General features: G+C 44.4%; 1 protein-coding gene across 1 annotated transcript in view; it reads right to left on the reverse strand.

The window, feature by feature from the left end:
• Positions 1–17,875, reverse strand: part of ATP6V0A4 (ATPase H+ transporting V0 subunit a4) — a 33,765-nt gene continuing 15,890 nt past the window's right edge. The window contains exons 11-21 of the mRNA XM_081024018.1: positions 16,495–16,645; positions 15,301–15,440; positions 14,326–14,483; positions 13,284–13,377; positions 10,739–10,857; positions 8,209–8,425; positions 6,325–6,432; positions 4,408–4,548; positions 2,824–2,941; positions 1,329–1,503; positions 1–247 (exon numbers count right to left, since the gene is read on the reverse strand). Coding sequence (XP_080880144.1) covers positions 157–247; positions 1,329–1,503; positions 2,824–2,941; positions 4,408–4,548; positions 6,325–6,432; positions 8,209–8,425; positions 10,739–10,857; positions 13,284–13,377; positions 14,326–14,483; positions 15,301–15,440; positions 16,495–16,645 — 1,512 coding nt within the window. The 3' untranslated portion in view covers positions 1–156. The remainder of the gene's footprint in view (positions 248–1,328; positions 1,504–2,823; positions 2,942–4,407; positions 4,549–6,324; positions 6,433–8,208; positions 8,426–10,738; positions 10,858–13,283; positions 13,378–14,325; positions 14,484–15,300; positions 15,441–16,494; positions 16,646–17,875) is intronic.

Consider the following 17,875-nt stretch of genomic DNA (forward strand, 5'->3'; position numbering starts at 1 on the left):
TTTTTACAATGGTTTATAGAGGGAAATATTGTGAAGTATTCCTGAAGCTGAACAACTTTCCCTTGCAGCTGGAGGAGGAGGAAGCTAATCTTGAGAGTTAGGAAGAGGAGGAGAAGCAATCTTGAAAGTTTTAGATCTCCATGCTCTAAGTGGGCTTCAGTCTTCTGCTCGTTCTATGATGGCTTTAAAGGAGAATGGTACAAATGCATATCCTGCTCCAGAGTAGAATTTGTTCTGGAACTCCACCCTAATGGGAGGGGAAAGAAAGGCATGTCAAATAAGCAGGGTTCTGTGTTCAATGAGGGGTTAGTTTAATCTAATTCAGCAGTTCTCAATTAGCCAAGTAGAAGCCAGCCCTTTGTTTTTCGAAAGCCAAGCCATGGACTCCCTACCTATCGCTATGGTAGTTTTTATTATGTGAATGGTGCCACAGACCCACTGGGTGGGTTACACAGACCCCCTGAGGTCTGTGAACCACTGGTCAAGTTTATTATTCTATCCTAAGGTAAAGGTAAAGGAACCCCTGCCCATTAGGTCCAGTCGTGACCGACTCTGGGGTTGCGGCGCTCATCTCGCTTTACTGGCCGAGGGAGCCGGCATACAGCTTGACTAAGCCACTTCTGGTGAACCAGAGCAGCGTACGGAAACGCCGTTTACCTTCCCACCGAAGTGGTACCTATTTATCTACTTGCATTTCGTGCTTTCGAACTGCTAGGTTGGCAGGAGCAGGGACTGAGCAACAGGAGCTCACCCAGTCGCAGGGATTAAAAACCACCGACCTTCTGATTGGCAAGCCCTAGGCTCTGTGGTTTAACCCACAGCGCCACCCGCATCCCTGTTTCTATCCTACTTTTCTATTAAACAGCAATCAAAGTGGCTTACAAAAGGAAATAGTTAAGCATTTTTTTTCATTTTTGAAAAGAGAAGATCAGAACAATGCATCCATTAAAACACTGTCTTTCGCCTTCAAATGAGAACTGAATCAAATCCCCCCCCCCCATCCCAGAACAAATGAGCTGTGATCTAAAGGCTAGAAGCCTCTTTGTGATGTAGGTGTCTCTCTCTGGAGATCCGATATAAGGTAGCAGATCTACTCCTTGGTAGGAATGTGTATCACTGATCACCTCCGCCTATGCTCAACTTGTATAATTGTAAATAAACTAAACGTTTCAAGAAGCACCACAACTCTCCCAAGTTCTCTCCTGTAGGAGAGTATCACTGAGCCGACTGGGAATGTGGGGAACCTGTAGCGATACATTTGCAAACTATTTCCTTTTGTTATTTCTTTGTCAACCCTTTTCCTACTCAAATGCACCCAGGTTACCTACCAGTGAAGTCTCAGGGCATGCAGGAAGGCAGAGAGGCCCTCCATGATCAGTAAAATGGCTACAGTCAGAGCAGCAAAGACAGCAAAGAGGACGAAGATTACGATGAGTCCTATCCAGTTGCCACTGGAGTGGAATGAGATGATCAGCACCTGGCCCCAGAGGACCTCTGAGAGCTCTGGAGAAGAGGAGGAGTTTGGATTTGATATCCCGCTTTATCACTACCCGAAGGAGTCTCAAAGCGGCTAACATTCTCCTTTCCCTTCCTCCCCCACAACAAACATTCTGTGAGGTGAGTGAGGCTAAGAGACTTCAGAGAAGTGTGACTAGCCCAAGGTCACCCAGCAGCTGCATGTGGAGGAGCGGGGAAGCGAACCTGGTTCCCCAGATTACGAGTCCACTGCTCTTAACCACTACACCACATTGGGGGGGAAGAGATTACAGAGGCAAATGTCACACAAGAAACAGCCATGAACAGCAAGACATTAAAGACCATTCAGGCAGGAGATCCCCCTAATAAGAGTAAGTCACAGCTCCCCTCTGTTCCCCCCCCCCACCATGAAGGCCAGAACCTGTTTTAGCCAGAGGGCAGCATTCCTTTCTGGGCAACCTCCCAAGGGCCACATGCTAGCAGTGGATGGAGCTTCAACCTTTGTAATACAACAATATCTGAAATTCACTGCCACTTTCTACTTTCTTTGTTGATGAATCAGTGCCGTTATTTTTCCTGTCTAGGGCTCTGTTCTTAAAAAGTGCGCCCAACCAATATTGAACGTGATGGCATCGCAGCTCTGTAACTGATCAGAACTGGCTTTCCAATGACATCACCAAGAGCAAACAAAGCCAACTCCCAGCGAGGGCACTGCTGCCTGCATCAGTCATTTGGTTGAACTCAGTCAGCTGGACCACTGATCACCCTCAGACTTTGTCACCTCCTCTCAATACAAGGCCCACCAAATTGCCCCAGAAGGGTGGTGGTGTTTTCTTGGCAATGCCCAAAACGTTGAAAAAACACTCCCCATCTTTTGGCTCACTTTTAGCTTAAATGTGCCTGTGTGTGGTATTCAACTAAGCTTTGCTTAGAGTAGACCTGTTGAAATTAATGAACATGGATAAGTTAGATCCATTCATGTCTTAGTTGAATGCAGTATGACTTTCCTTGTACATTGTCATTGAGTTCCTAATTATCTGCTGGTGCTTCAAATAAGGGATGAGGCACCTGTGGCCCTCCAGATGTTGTTGGACTGAGTTTCATGAAGGGCTGATGGGAACTGGAGTCCAGCAATGCCTGATAGTTACCAGGTTCCCAACACCTACTCTGCAGAGATGCCTAGTATTAGTATTCTCTCATCCCATGCCAAAACAGGTTCAGTCCCTGTAAGGGACAACTGCATATTCCTGCACTTCAAGGGGTTGGATTAGATGATCATCAGGCTCCCTTCCAACTCTGCGATTCAGACACATAAAACACAGTGAGCACCACAAATGAAAAACTCACGTGCATGTGCCAAGCTCAGCGCCCAGAGGCGAAGGTAGGAAGCTGTGTTGGAAATGCAACCCAGGCAATATTCAATGGTGTGAATAGCCTGGTGAACAAAGATGTCTCCAAAGTTGAACTGAAAGAGATTTTAAAGGGGGAAAATGACTTCTATACTGTGGCCAGGAGCACTCAAAGAACAACATAACCGAGGATTTGGCACAGAAGAATCGAAATTGCACAATGTACCACTGAAAAGCAATAAGAAAACATTATCAAAGGTTTGCAATCTTATTAGATTGGGACCTACAAGAAGAAGTAGTTAAAGAGGTGATGGTACAGTGGGCTCAAGACATCGGCCATACGATATATTTGGAACAGTGGGAAAGGCTCTGGTGTGTAGATATTAGGTTCACCGCTTGCTACACCATAAAAGAGAATTCCAAGAAAATGTTTTTCAGGTGGTACCTAACACCTAACACCATCAAAGCTTGCCAAAATTTATAAACAAAAGTCTAATTTATGCTGGAAATGTGGAAAATGGAAGGAACATTGTTCCATATCTGGTGGAGCTGCGAAAAAACCAAGAGCTACTAGGGTATGATTCATGAAGAACTTGAAGATAAAAATTTAAAAATTGCAATGATAGTATCGAATCTATAAGATAAGGAAGTAGAGATGTTGTGGAGGGAGGGTTAAAGGGTGTGGTGGTGGGAAGATATGGGGGTGGGAGGTGTTTATGTGTATGTAAATAGTAGCCTTATTTTTGTATGCTTTTGCATACACCGGTAGGGTGCATTTCTTTTTCTTTATTACTAAAATTTAATAAATAAATCAATAAAGAAAAACTACATAACCGGTTCTCCCCTAAATATTTTGGATTTGTTTCTCAAACAGAGCACCTGCTACCAATACTGCCTTCATTCTTTAATCACACTAATGCTGTTGACCTTTCAACTACATTTGGACCCAACTGGACACCATGTTGAATTAAGACAGACCCTTTCAAATCTGCAATGGTGTGTGTGTGTGTGTGTGTGTGTGTGTGTGTGTTTTAGAATTCCTGAGCAATATTGGAGACAAAGCTGCTAGTGTCTGCTTGTATATCTCTAGCTATATAGATATATATACAGGATAACGGCCACTTGCCAGTAATGCCATATAACCTCTGCACACAATTCTTCAAACACTTTGGCTGAAAGTGGCCTACATGCCATGTGAAGAGGCGGCTCCTTTTGTCTGTTCTGAAGCTCACATTAATCAGCTTCATCAGGCATTGATAAACAAAAAACAAAACAAAACAAATGCAATCTCATGTTAGTAACTGTACATCAGTGCATGGTTGGTTTATTAATGTTCATTGTTTTACTGAATATATGTAAAACAGTACAATCGGCTTCAGTGGAGGACCCCGGGTTCTAGTGCTATGGGGGAGGGGGAAAAACAAAACCTCTCCCAATTCACTTTCTCCACAGCATAAATAATTTCCTGCATCTCTTTCTTCTTGACTAAAAAGCCTCAAAATGCAGAAACCATGTTTTTTCCCCTCCATAGGGGAGTTTCTCCAGCCCTACCTCTTCCTCCCCTACTTTTGGTTGCCCCTACCTCTTCCTCATGGTCCTCATGCCCGCCATGGTGACCGCCATCACTGTGGTCTTCTTGGACTGGCTTCTTAGGATAGTCAGACTTAATGATCTCCACCTCAATGTCCCCAGTGGGGCTCTCCGACAGCTCAGGTGAAGCCAGCTTAAGAGAAGCAAAACAGAGAATGGCTTTAGTCAGTGTACTCCAAAAAAAGCAGACCCAGCAAAAGGTTTTATTGCAGAAATAGTTTTTAAAAATAATAATATTTCATTTAAATCACAGGTTGGTACCCCCATTCAGCCCAAGGCCCCCTAATTCTTGTGGTCAAGCTTCCAGGACCTGCCTGCCAGGGGTAGGGTGGGCAATGGATAATAATATAATAATTTATTATTTATACTTCGCCCATTTGGTTGGGTTTCCCCAGCCACTCTGGGCAGCTCCCAACAGAATATTAAAAACACAATAAAAGATCAAACATTAAAAAGTTCCCTAAACAGGGCTGCTTTCAGATATCTTCTAAAAGTCAGATAGTTGTTTATTTCCTTGACATCTGATGGGAGGGCGTTCCACAGGGCGGTGCCACCGCTGAGAAGGCCCTCTGCCTGGTTCCCTGTAACCTCACTTTTCACAGTGAGGGAACTGCCAGAAGGCCCTCGGAGCTGGACACCTCAGTGTCTGGGCTGAACAATGTGGGTGGAGACGCTCCTTCAAGATGCAATTCTTACCTCAGTGCAGTTGGCTACATTATAGCCCCTTAAAGACAAGAGCTTTCAAAAAACACACACACACACGGCAGTCAGGCAGAAGCAGTCAAGCTAGGTCTGGAGAAGGTCTGATGGGGAGCTTGTCCTGAAGAGAAACCTGAGAGCTGGATAGAGGAACCAGGAGGTTCTCATTTGGCCCCCTGAGTCTGAGGCTCCCCAGTCCTGGTTTAAAAAGACTATATCCTTTGATTGCATAGTAATCAACCAATTTCTATATACATGCATCAGGCAATCCATTTTTCTGTCGCCTCACTGTCAAAATTTTCACCAGACATCAATTTCACATCTTAACAAGCTACAAAAAAGGTTCTTATTATTGAATAAGGCTTTGGCTGACAAATGGGCTCATTAGTAGTCAGTTGCTATGGGGAATGTCTAAATGTACTTCAGATGGCGAAACAATAAATTACAGGGCAGTGAAAATAATCTTTGAATGAAATCACCACCCATCTAAGAAATTAATACTGCATATATTGTGGTGGGCGGGGTGGAGGGGAACTTGTTAGCAAGTCTCTTCCAGTGGTTTAATGTTTGGGTTGCATTATAATCGTTTTCAAATGGACTGAATTCAGAAAGCTGCTTTTTGTATGAGCAAGAGCGGACTATGGCCTAGCAGACAGAAAGTTAGAGAAGCGGACTCACCCTTTTGTTCAAAAATGAAGTTTATTGCATAGCTATTGGTCAAGCCACCATCTTTCAGCCAAGACCACCTCAATGGGTAGCCTATGTATTACTGATGCTATGCTTCTGCATAAACTTGTGAGTTTTAACTCTGCTAATGGGGCTTTCTCCTGCTGGATGGATTGCAAACCCCCTGTGTTTTAGAAACAGGCGCCAGCCATTTTTCCTTTGTTCTTAATCCACACACACTGGGTGTCTAGAAGATTAGTATAATTGATATATCCTATTTCCAATTCCAATCAGTCTGGTTGATCATCTATCGCAGATGCTGTAGTAGCAGATTCCCTCCACTGGAAAGGGGTTGGATTAGTTGAATTACAAGGTTTCTTCCAGTTCTCCAATTCAGTGCTTTCAGAACCTGGTTTTGTAATGACTTGCAAACCATGAGATCTGCAAATCTTTGCTACAAAATCTTCAGCTCATCTCACTCAACCCAAGATTGCCTTTACCTCTAGCCAGGAGGCCAAATGTCTCAAGAGACCTTTATTCTTACCATACGCTGAGCTCTCTGGTGATTGGCTCGAAGGATGAAAGGTTTAATCAAAAGCATCCAAGGAACAGAAATCAGGGCAAAAATTACCAGGAAGGTTTGTACTTCTTGCTACAAGGAAGGAAGGAAATAAGATAGTTAGATAAGCAATACACACCACCCACCCACACCTGCTTAAAGGAAAATTCGGTGTCAATTATCTTTTTTCAAAAATGCCATTCTGCTGTGATATTGGAAAATAACACACTGGCTCACTGAGAGCTCCAATTCTGAGTGGTTTAATACTCAACCCCTCTTGCCAGGGAACTCTGGGAATTGTAGGTCTGGAGGGAAATAGGGGTCTCCTAACAAACTATGAGGGACGCGGGTGGCACTGTGGGTTAAACCACAGAGCCTAGGACTTGCTGATCAGAAGGTCGGTGGTTCAAATCCCCGTGACGGGGTGAACTCCCGTTGCTCGGTCCCCGCTCCTGCCAACCCAGCAGTTCGAAAGCACGTCAAAGTGCAAGTAGATAAATAGGAACCGCTCCGGCGGGAAGGTAAATGGCGTTTCCGTGTGCTGCTCTGGTTCGCCAGAAGCGGCTTAGTCATGCTGGCCACATGACCCGGAAGCTGTCTGCGGACAAACGCCGGCTCTCTCGGCCCATAGAGCGAGATGAGTGCCGCAACCCCAGAGTTGATCACGACTGGACCTAATGGTCAGGGGTACCTTTACCTTTAACACACTATAGTTCCCAGGATTCTTGGGGTGTGTGAACCATGATTGTTTAAAGTGGTATGATACTGCTTTAAATGTATGGTGCAGATGAAACCCATGTAAGAAAGTTTATTTTACCTTGAGGGAAGGAGCTATGATTTGGCAATACAGTTTTGTTAAAAGAAATGGCCCTATGTGTTCTGAAAAACTCAACTATTCTGGCTGAAGATCAGTGAAATTGCTATTTGAGAATCAGAAACATATCCTGGGAAACCACTGAACTTTGAAGCTGCCTTACCAACATGATTAATTAGGACTCTTTGGGGAAATGTTTCGCAACTTTCAAACTGTGCTTTTGATTTAAGATGGTTTGCCATGCATGCTGCCTGTATTCTCCTTCCTCAAGAGCGTGCTCATAAATCAAGAGCATTTGCCAACCTGCTACTTGCAAGCTCATGTATGTACTTTTAATTTGTAACCTGGAACTGAGTGATTCTGTGCCATTTACAGGGCACATAAAAGTCTGTCATGAAACGGGCTGGGTTGTTTTGTTCTCATTTTCATTACTCTGAGATTAAGCTTCCTGAACAAAATGAAGTTTATCTGTTTCACCTGAAGTCTCTGCTTGCCTGCTTTCTCAACATCTCATTTTTATAAGGCAAGAACCCCTTTTCCAGTACTGGCAGATCCAGGGCTCTACAGCATGAAAACATACCGTTTCCAACACACAGAGCTACATTAGGGTGGCCATATTTCAAAAATAAAAACCAGCAGCTTTTCTTCTTCTTCTTTTTACAAAAACGCAAAAAACCCCACAATTTTTCAGTTGCCTAAGATCCAGGACAAAGCACCACCTTTCAGAAATTCCCCTTGGACATCAATTCTGCCTTTGAAATCTCAGTACTGTCCGGGAAAATCTAGCAGCCCTAAGCTACATTAGACTCTGAATCCTCCTTAGTCCATGATAAACAGTCAAAAATAACCCTAAACCAGCCTTCCAAACCTGGTGCCCCTCAAATATTTTAGACTAAAACTCCCATCAGTCTCAGTCAGAATTTTATCTTAATTTGTGAACCCACCCCCCACCCCCCGTTATTTTAAAAAAAAGGTTAGCATATAAAACTCTAGGCTTGGCTAAAGTGTACTTCCTCAGTAACACAGTTCATAGCAAAAGAGAAGGGAGACCACACCTGATGCACATACAGGGGAGCATTTGTCTCATCGCTGTAACTGAACAGAAACATGTTGATAAAATGGATGAGGATGCTTGGGGCGTCTTGGGCGTCAGCAACACCGTATTGGCACCACTTGAAAATAATCATGAAAACCAGGTAACCAAACAAGCAGAGGATGAAAATCATCTGTGGGATGAACTGCAGGATGATGTTGAGGGTTTGCCTGAAATATCTGGGAAGACAGGAGCCAAGAGAAGGAAAAAACATCAGTGTGGAAGCGAAGAGAGTTTGCAGCAGCTTCCCACAGTGTGGTGTCCTCCAGACATTATTGGACTCCTCCCATCATTCCTCTTGGCCATTGGCTATTCTAGATGGAGATGATGGTGGGAGTTGTAGCCCTACAACATCTAGAAGGCAGCCTGTTGGAGAAAGCTGATTTACAGGATGATGTGGAAGGAAGGAGGACAATCGGGACATATTAAATCACCACTTGGTTTATTCTGGTAAAGTGAATCCACCAGACAGTGCCGGATTACTAAATAGGCCTATGGGCCTTTTAGGAGCCCCGCGACAACCGATCAAAATAATACTGATTTGATCTTGAAATAAAATTACAATCCAGCTTTCTTGATTGTTAGCTTTACATACATCTATAATCAATGGCTTCCCCCCCCCCCCACATATGCCTTGCTCTCACTTTTTGCCAGCTTAAATGAAGTCTAGTGCAACCGTTTCTAACAGTCAGTAAAAACAGGAAGCCAAGATAAGGCAGATTGCTTCCTAGGTGCTTCTGTTGTAATACATCAGACTGTGGCCAGCAAAGATAGGAACATCCTGCTTCTGCAAAGTACCAGATACTACCGATCTTGCAAAGTACTTGGAAAACAAGTGACACGTGGATTGCTCTTTTCAACTGCACCCAATGAAGGAAGAAGAGGCTGCAATAGTTTGGTCAAGCAAGACTGAGCCAGCATCTTCTGTTGAAAAAAAGTCTCTCTACTAAGCCCATCCTGGACAATGTGAACGTGAAGGGCAAGCACATGGTCATGCAGGTTGACTTCAATGTCCCAATGAAGGACAACAAATTAACCAACCACCAGAGATTCAGGGCAGCTGTCCCAACCATCAAGCATTGCTTGGACCACAGAGATAGGTCTGTGGTACTGATGAGTCACCTGGGGTGATTTGGTGGAGTTCCTATGCCTGAGAAATTCTCCTTGCAACCTGTAGCCGCAGGACTTTGACAGGGATGCCTTGTTCCTGGAAGACTGTGTGGGTTCGGAGGTGGAAGCAGCTGATTCTGATCCTGAAACTAGCTCAGTCACTCTTCAGGGAAACCTCTGATTCCATGCAGAAGAGGAAGGGAAAGGGGGAAGATACTGAATCAAGGCTGATTCAGCAAAGGTAGGTGATTTCAGAGCATCACTTTCTAAACTAGGAGATGATTTTATCATTGGTGCTTTCGGAACTGCACAGAGAGCTCACAGTACCATGGTTGGGTTCAATCTACCTCAAAGCTGCTGGTTTCCTGATAAAGAAAAAACTTGAATATTTTGCTAAAGCTCTAGAGCAGCTTTTCTCAACCTTGGGTCACCAAATGTTGAACTAGAACACCCATCATTCCTAGCTAGTATGGCCCGTGGTCAATGATGATGGGAGATGTAGCTCAAAAACATCTGGGGGCCCAAGGTTGAAAAAAGGCTGCTCTAGAAAGTCCAGAGTGACCCTTCCTAGCAATCCTTGGAAGTGCTGAAGTTCAAGATAAGATTCAGCTGACCCAAAACATACTGGATCAAGTCAATGAGATGATAATTGGTGGTGGGATGGCTTTCACCTTCCTGAAAGTGCTCAACAACATGGAGATTGGTGATTCTTTGTAAGAAGAAGAAGAATCTGTTGGAGGAAAGCAGTATGCTTCCTTCTCTTAAGGTTCTAATTAATGCATGTGTTGTTTTAAACAACCAGAGGACACTGCTTATGTAGCAATCTAGCCAGAATTTTCTTGTAACCCCTCTGTTTAAGTTAACTCCACCCCTAAAAGCTGAGTCGTCTTGTTTGCTATTCCTCCAGAAAAGATGTCTGCTATTTCTCTCCTGTCTCCACCCATCTTGCAAATAGTTCCTGCATGAATAAAGCCTTTAAACACCAGAAACTGCAAGTCATTATTCCAATCTGATGCCTTGACCAAATCACTAAGAAGGTAGCTTTACTTCCTGCAATCTTAAAATATTGGTCAGTCTGGAGTGGTAATTAAGGGAGCCTCTCTTGGCAGAGTTTAATTAATTCAGTCTCTCAGCAACACTGAGGAATGAAGCCCAACATTCTCCTACATGAGGGATACGGACACTGAAGATATGGTCAAATGAAAATAGGGAGAGCAAAGAGATCACAAATGAAGAACCAAGGCATCTGGGCCTGGGAAATAGCAAGATCTCCAAGGCAGAACAGCAAAAAAAGGATTCCAGTTCAGGAAACCTACAAATGAATCACAGTTGTATACTACAACAAGCAACATATGAATTAAGCATGGGACATTTAAACTTACATGTAGTTGAAGAGACTGAGTATTACCCCAAAGACCATGTGTGTGATTCCCATGACAACAGACATCTTCATTTTGTAGGAGTTTAAAAATGTCAACTTGTTGCTTGCAATGTTCCAGATCTTGGAGAAACAGGAAAGAAGACATGTGAACATAATGAAAGTTGTAAGTAAGGGCCTGTCAGGCCACGAGATTATAAACACAGAAGGCGTTACCCCTCTAATCTTAAAAGAAGTGCCATTCATCCAATCCATGCCACCCCCTGCATCCTGGACACTGAGATGGGAGCAGCATGGGGTGGGTGTTGTAGCAGTGCTGTTCTGGCAGCAATACTGCTGCTCTCCAGAACTGGGATAGAGTGGGGCGAAGAGGAGGCAGCAAGGTCAACGGAGAGCTGGGTTTGGGGGCAGAAGCACCCTGCAGATGTACATGCCCGTGAGGGATCATAGCCCCAAACTAGGGAGAAATTCAATCTGATTTGCATTTAAAAGTAAATTGGTTGAATCCAAAACAGTATGCAAACCAAAACACAGATATGCTTTCAAATTTGCGCTTATCTGAATTTTGTGATGCAGGTCTCCAATATTTGCAGATATTAAAGGAAAGTGCATATTAAAATGAATGCAGTAGTCAAAATTGCCTTAATGATGTTAGGGGAAATTGCTTTGTAAATAGGTGAGTCAAAACTGCATACAAAAATGTGTCTTCGAGGAGAAATTCGTACCAAAACGCTAACTGATTTTCGTGAATATCTTTTTTTTTAAAAAAATGCAAAATTGCCTCAGAAATGTGGAGAACTGAATTTAAGACCAGAAAGCTGAGAAATGGGGAGAAGAGAAACTGCGAGGTCCTCTCATCTCTGTCCCTCGACCTCACTACCCGCGCTCGCCCCCCAATCCTGATGAATGACAGGATCACTGCCACCAGAAGGGCCTGCCTCTAGCTTCACACATTCCCTTCAAAGGGCCCCTTTCCCACGAATGCTGAACACAATCCATCACTGGGGATGTTATCCTAGCATTCACTGAGAATGTGAGAAGGGAAGTGTTGAATGCATATTCCTCGTGTATGGTTCTCCACTGTTTTCAATTGTACTGTTAGTGTCTTGGTAAACCTATGAAATAGGCAAATATGACTGATGGACTGAAACAGGATGAGGCCTATGCGGCGCCACCCAAAGTCTGCCGCTGTATGACTGCCGCTGGAAGGGTCTCCAAGGAGGAGGGTTTACTTGCAACCAAGGCTGCCATCTAGTGACCAGATACTGGGCCGACACCATTAAGATGTTAATTGGGAAGCTCTCTCCTGCTTGCTTCAAATAGCCTCAACAAGGTGGAGTTCTTTTGATGGGAGGCAGCAATGATGTGGGGAAGAAAATGTCCCGGGGGGGAAATTCGCTACTCCATTGTTCCATTTCTGAAATGTTAACCAGCATCAGTTAATGCAGAATGCAGATTGACATTTCCAATTTACAGTGCCATTGTTTCCCCCCCTTAAAAGCTAATCCTTGGAAACGTGGGGATTGGCAGCCCAGGAGAGTGTTTTCTCTGTGGCAGCCCCTGAATTGCAGAAGTCATTCCACACAGAGGTGTGGGTTTAACTTTTCTTGCACAGCTTCTGCTTACATGCCCAAGACATAACACTTCACCGCTGGCATTCGGCGATTAAGGTCTTTTGTTCAATCTGTACTATTTCTGTTCTGGTTGGAAGGGTTTTGCTGTCCCCACTTCCTTTTATAACTGTACGTTGATGTTGTTGTGACCGAATGGTTTTGTGGTTGTAATCAAGGCCTTATGGGGAGGGGCCAGGGAAGAAAGTTCATTAATAAATATCTGCACATGTCCATTCAGGAGTTAAGTCTCACTGCATCGTATGGGGCTCCTCCCAGGTAACTGGATGTGAGGGAAGCGTACGTTACTGAGTTGCCCTGCACTAAAATATTTCATGTATTCCAATACAAACAATTTCTGAGTAAAACTTTGAATTTCATTACAAACGCATGGTGTGTTTTGCCAACTCTGATGGGAGCTGCAATCCAACCATGGCAAGTTGGGGAAGGCTCAGTAAATGCATTTTGCTAAATTGCCTCCAAGAGAAGTTGACCCGGCAAGACATGAACATAGTGCTATGCTTTGATCAGCTGAGTGGCAGGTAGAAATTCAACAAGCAAAAGCTTTTCCCCAGCACAACAATGCAGCAAAGGCTAGCCCAGGCATAGGCAAACTCGGCCCTCCAAATGTTTTGGGACTACAACTCCCATCATCCCTGACCACTGGGTCCTGTTAGCTAGGGAAGATGGGAGTTGTAGTCCCAAAACATCTGGAGGGCCAAGTTTGCCTATGCCTGGGCTAGACCCTTCACCTGCTGAATTTCTGCTTATCCTTTAGCTGTTAAAAAGACACAGAAAGCAAAGCTGGTTACCCCAATCTGCTACTTGCTACCATCTGTTATTTTCCCAGAAATCTTAGATTGGCCCAACCAACAGATCACCCCTCTTCCCTCCGCCATGACCCACTGCCAGATGAATGTCAGGAGGAGTTCTGATTACCGGATCAATTCCAAAAGGATAGGGGTTTCCAGAGAAAACTCCTGCCACTGCCGGATCCAGCTGGAGGGTATCTGACTTATGAACAATTTCTTCCCTACGGATGAAGAGAGAAACGTGATTTGCTTAGGTTTCCCACAGGAGTGAGATGGGCTTTCCCCATTGCTTGATGCTTGAAGAAACAGTAACACCAAACCCAAATCCCAAACCATTGCTAACCACTTTGCATTAGCCAAACCCGTTCTGAATTGAGGCAAAGGGAGTTTGCCCCTCACTATTTCTCTGCTCCTGCCCTGCACCCCTGGACACTGCTGGTGTGGGGCAGGGAAATGAGGACGGTTGCAACCCGAGGAATATTCCACAAGACATTGTGGAAGGGCGGGGGAGACACAACAACTGTACATTTGCAATGCGCTCTACGTGGGGCTACCTTTGAAGGTGACCCGGAAACTACAACTAATCCAGAATGCAGCAGCTAGACTGGTGACTGGGAGCGGCCACCGAGACCACATAACACTGGTCTTGAAAGACTACACTGGTTCCCAGTACGTTTCCAAGCACAATTCAAAGTGTTGGTGCTGACCTTTAAAGCCCTAAACGGCCTCGGTTCAGTATACCTGAAGGAGCCTCTCCACCCCCATCGTTCTGCCAGGACACTGAGATCCAGCGCTGAGGGCCTTCTGGTGGTTCCCTCGCTACGAGAAGCCAAGTTACAGGGAACCAGGCAGAGGGCCTTCTTGGTAGTGGCACCCACCCTGTGGAACGCCCTCCCACCAGATGTCAAAGAGAAAAACAACTACCAGACTTTTAGAAGACATCTGAAGGCAGCCCTGTTTAAGGAAGCTTTTAATGTTTAATAGATTATTGTATTTTAATATTCTGTTGAAAGCCACCCAGAGTTGGGTGAAAGCCACCCAAATTTAAATAATAAATTTATCATTATTATTGTTATTATTATTATTATTAGCGGCTGCCGTTTTCTGCGGCCATCACACATTTAGGGTAGCATCTAGGTTGGCTCACAAGGACCCAGCTCACCACTTACGTCCAGTTCCCGCCACTGTACATGGGGCGGACAGACCAGGAAGACCCAAATATATTGAACGACTTGGAGAAGCAATCGTTGTAGATGAAGCCGGTGTAGATGGAGAAGATGCTCATGAGGAGGATCAGGTAGCGGCCGCTGAAAAAGGTGTTCCAGATCTGCACAGGGCGATTGCCAGGGCAAAGAGAATATCAGGAGCAGCATACAAGGGCTGGCAAGCCTCAGACTAAATGTGGCCCTCTAGGACTCACTTTCTGTACCTCTGAACTCTTCCCATCGCTAGCCTAGCTACGCTCCCCTGGTGTGTTTTGGCCTGGTTGGAAAGTGTCCTTGAACTCTGGTAATCTTCTTGCTTGCCTGGAGGGAGGGAGGAAGAGTGTCCTTGTGTGTAGAAACTGGCCTGCTGTGTAAAATTTGCATTTGTTGCTCCGCCCACTCCTGGCCCCCATAAGATTGCCCAGCGGGTGGCGCTGTGGGTTAAACCACAGAGCCTAGGACTTGCCGATCAGAAGGTCGGCGGTTCGAATCCCTGCGACGGGCTGAGCTCCTGTTGCTTGGTCCCTGCTCCTGCCAACCTAGCAGTTTGAAAGCACACCAAAAAGTGCAAGTAGATAAATAGGTACCGCTCTGGCGGGAAGGTAAACGGCGTTTCCGTGTGCTGCTCTGGTTCGCCAGAAGCGGCTTAGTCATTCTGGACACATGACCCGGAAGCTGTACACCGGCTCCCTTGGCCAGTAAAGTGAGATGAGCGCCGCAACCCCAGAGTCGGCCACGATTGGACCTAATGGTCAGGGGTCCTTTTAGCTTTACCTTTGTCCCTACAGTATATGAAGAGCCATTTGGAAGAACTTGTCGTCACCCTCCTTTCCCAATCCCCGCTTCAAATTACTGTTTGGAAATGAATTATTTCTCTGTCCCTGGAGCGAAACCTTTGAAGGCTGCCGCCAGCATACAGTTCTGCCTGAGGCCACTCACCTCATTGTCAGTTTTCTGGGCTAAGAGGGCCTTCTCGTTGCTGACCATCCAGAGAGCAAAGGCCAGCATGACAGTCCCGTGGCCACAATCGCCAAACATCACCGCAAACAGGAAAGGGAAGGTGATTAAAATGTAGGGGGCTGTGGGACAGAGAAAGGCGTTAAGGTCATTCCTTGAAAGGAAGGGGGTTGTTGAGCCAAGGAGCACCGGGAACTCCCATTTCCCAGCATGGGGAACCCCATTTGGTGGCACTGGGAAATCCGTTTCTCAGGCTCCCTAGAGGTAATGCCAATCTCACCATATGCCAGCGAGAAAAAGCCAAATGCATTTGGTGATTGAATTATAGAGTGGCCTGACACCTTTTTTTAAAAAACAGTCTCAAAGGTTACAGGGGGGTGCAGGATTTGCCTAAAATTAGAGAGGCAGCATTGTGGGTTTCATTAAAGCCCATAATTTGAGTACTGGTTCCAGCAAATAAAGTAAATTAGCCCGTGAGAACTACCGTATTTTTCGCTCTGTAAGACACACCAGACCACAAGAGGAGGAAAGCAAGAAAAAAAATATTCTGAATCTCAGAAGCCAGAACAGCAAGAGGGATCTCTGCGCAGTAAAAGCAGCAATCCCTCTTGCTGTTCTGGCTTCTGGGATAGCTGTGCAGCCTGCATTTGCTCCATAAGACGCACACACATTTCCCCTTGCTTTTCAGGAGGGAGAAAGTGAGTCTTACAGAGCAAAAAATACAGTAATTGGAATCACCAGGTGGCACTGTTATACATCACAGTGAAGTCTCTTTTTGGGCAAGAGGGAGGATGGGAATTTTCATTACCAAAAATTCATTATAATTGATGATTGGTGAGATTCTGTTCTGAAAACCTGGCACTGGTGATTGCACTGAATGTCCTGTAAAGAAACATTTGCCTTGCTGACAGCGCTTTTTGTTCACCCCCTTACAATAATGGCTTGCAATAAACAGAACATATCCATGTTGCTTCCCCCCCTTCTGAAAAAAAAAAAACCCCCATTCAATCTACAGAAACTCAAATGTCGCTGCATTTCAGGCAAGCAGCCCTGGTTTAAGTTGAAGCAATAGGAACCGACAGAGGAATAAAAGCACCTTGCATTTCATTTTAAACCTTGAATCCTAAAAAAAAACCCCACCAAGCTACAGCAAAAAATAGAACAGAGTCCGTTTACCTGGATTAAGTTCCCTGTAATTACCCACGCCATAGGCATCTACAATAGTCTGAAAACCCAAAGTGAATTTATTGGTCCTGTTAAAGGTGGGAGGAGACATCTTGGTTTGTATCGCAGTCAGGATTGGGTTGATTGTAGAGCCGCTACGTTCCTGAAATCAGATAGATGGCGATTAGGATCCTACCCCACCTATGCTCACTCAACCACTTCAATCTGCGGCACTGGCACTGCTAGACATAATATCTGTCCTGCATTTGTAAGAACTCAGGTGCTGTTGTTTTTTAGTGTGGGAGCACCTAGACTTTGGAACTCCCTGCTTACTGATATCAGGCAGATGCCTTCACTCAACTCTTTTGGGTACCTGCTAAAAACATTTCCGTTTAGACAAGCCTACCCAGATATTTAGAAAGTTGATGCGTGTTTTAATCTGTTTTCAGTTTATTATTTTAATTTTCTGAATGTTTTAAATTAATGTCATTAGATCTTTTTATGGATAATTTTACTGTGGTGGTTTTGTTTTTTTAACAATCAAGTCCAGTATAAATTTTATGAAACAAATGTATAAACATCTGCAAAAAAAATTGGATAAATATCTACGACATAAAATACCTACAGCAAAGCTAATCCAGGACTCAGCTACATTAGTAAAAATAAAACATTATAAATGCATTCTAACACTGTGACACCAGATGGTGCTGTAGAGCCGAAACCAGAATTTTCCATTGTGAGCTTTAAAACGTTCCCCCCTCCCGCGAGCATTTTCAAAGAGTTTTTTAATAGCTGCCAAGGGAATCAAACCCTTCAGCAGAATGTCAATGTGTTTGTGACACACATCACAAGTGCTTTGGCTAAACTTCACTTTCCAGGGTTCTTTGTACAGGAAACCCAGTAGGCTGATCTGTAGCATTGATATGACCTAGGATTACGGGGGGGGGGGGGGACGTTGCTCAGAAGAGTTATATATTTAAAGTATTTCTGCAGAGTCCCAAACTCATTTTATCCAGAAGGTAAAAAGTGCTAGACACAACAACAAAATAAAATGTAAAATATTTTAATGAACAAATGAAGACAGAATCCTTTAGGACACTGTCCCCCACTTTCACCCTAGTATCTCAGATGCCACCTCAAAGATCTCTACATCCATCAACTGGGCCCAAACACTAGTTTCTATATTAAAAATAGAAGCAGCAGAGTGAAGGTCAGACAGCACTAAAATGGTACAGAAATAAATAAAAAAATAAACCACACACACACACACACACCAGAAAACGGAAATGGCTACTGTCAGCAAATACTGCAGATTATTCCATTTTGAGCTTCATTTCCCCAGCATCAGGGACATTTGTTTTCCGATGTTTCCAAAATTAGCTATTGTGAAGCT

Source organism: Podarcis pityusensis (genome assembly GCF_964106645.2).
Source record: "Podarcis pityusensis genome assembly, chromosome: 10".
NCBI lineage: Eukaryota > Metazoa > Chordata > Lepidosauria > Squamata > Lacertidae > Podarcis > Podarcis pityusensis.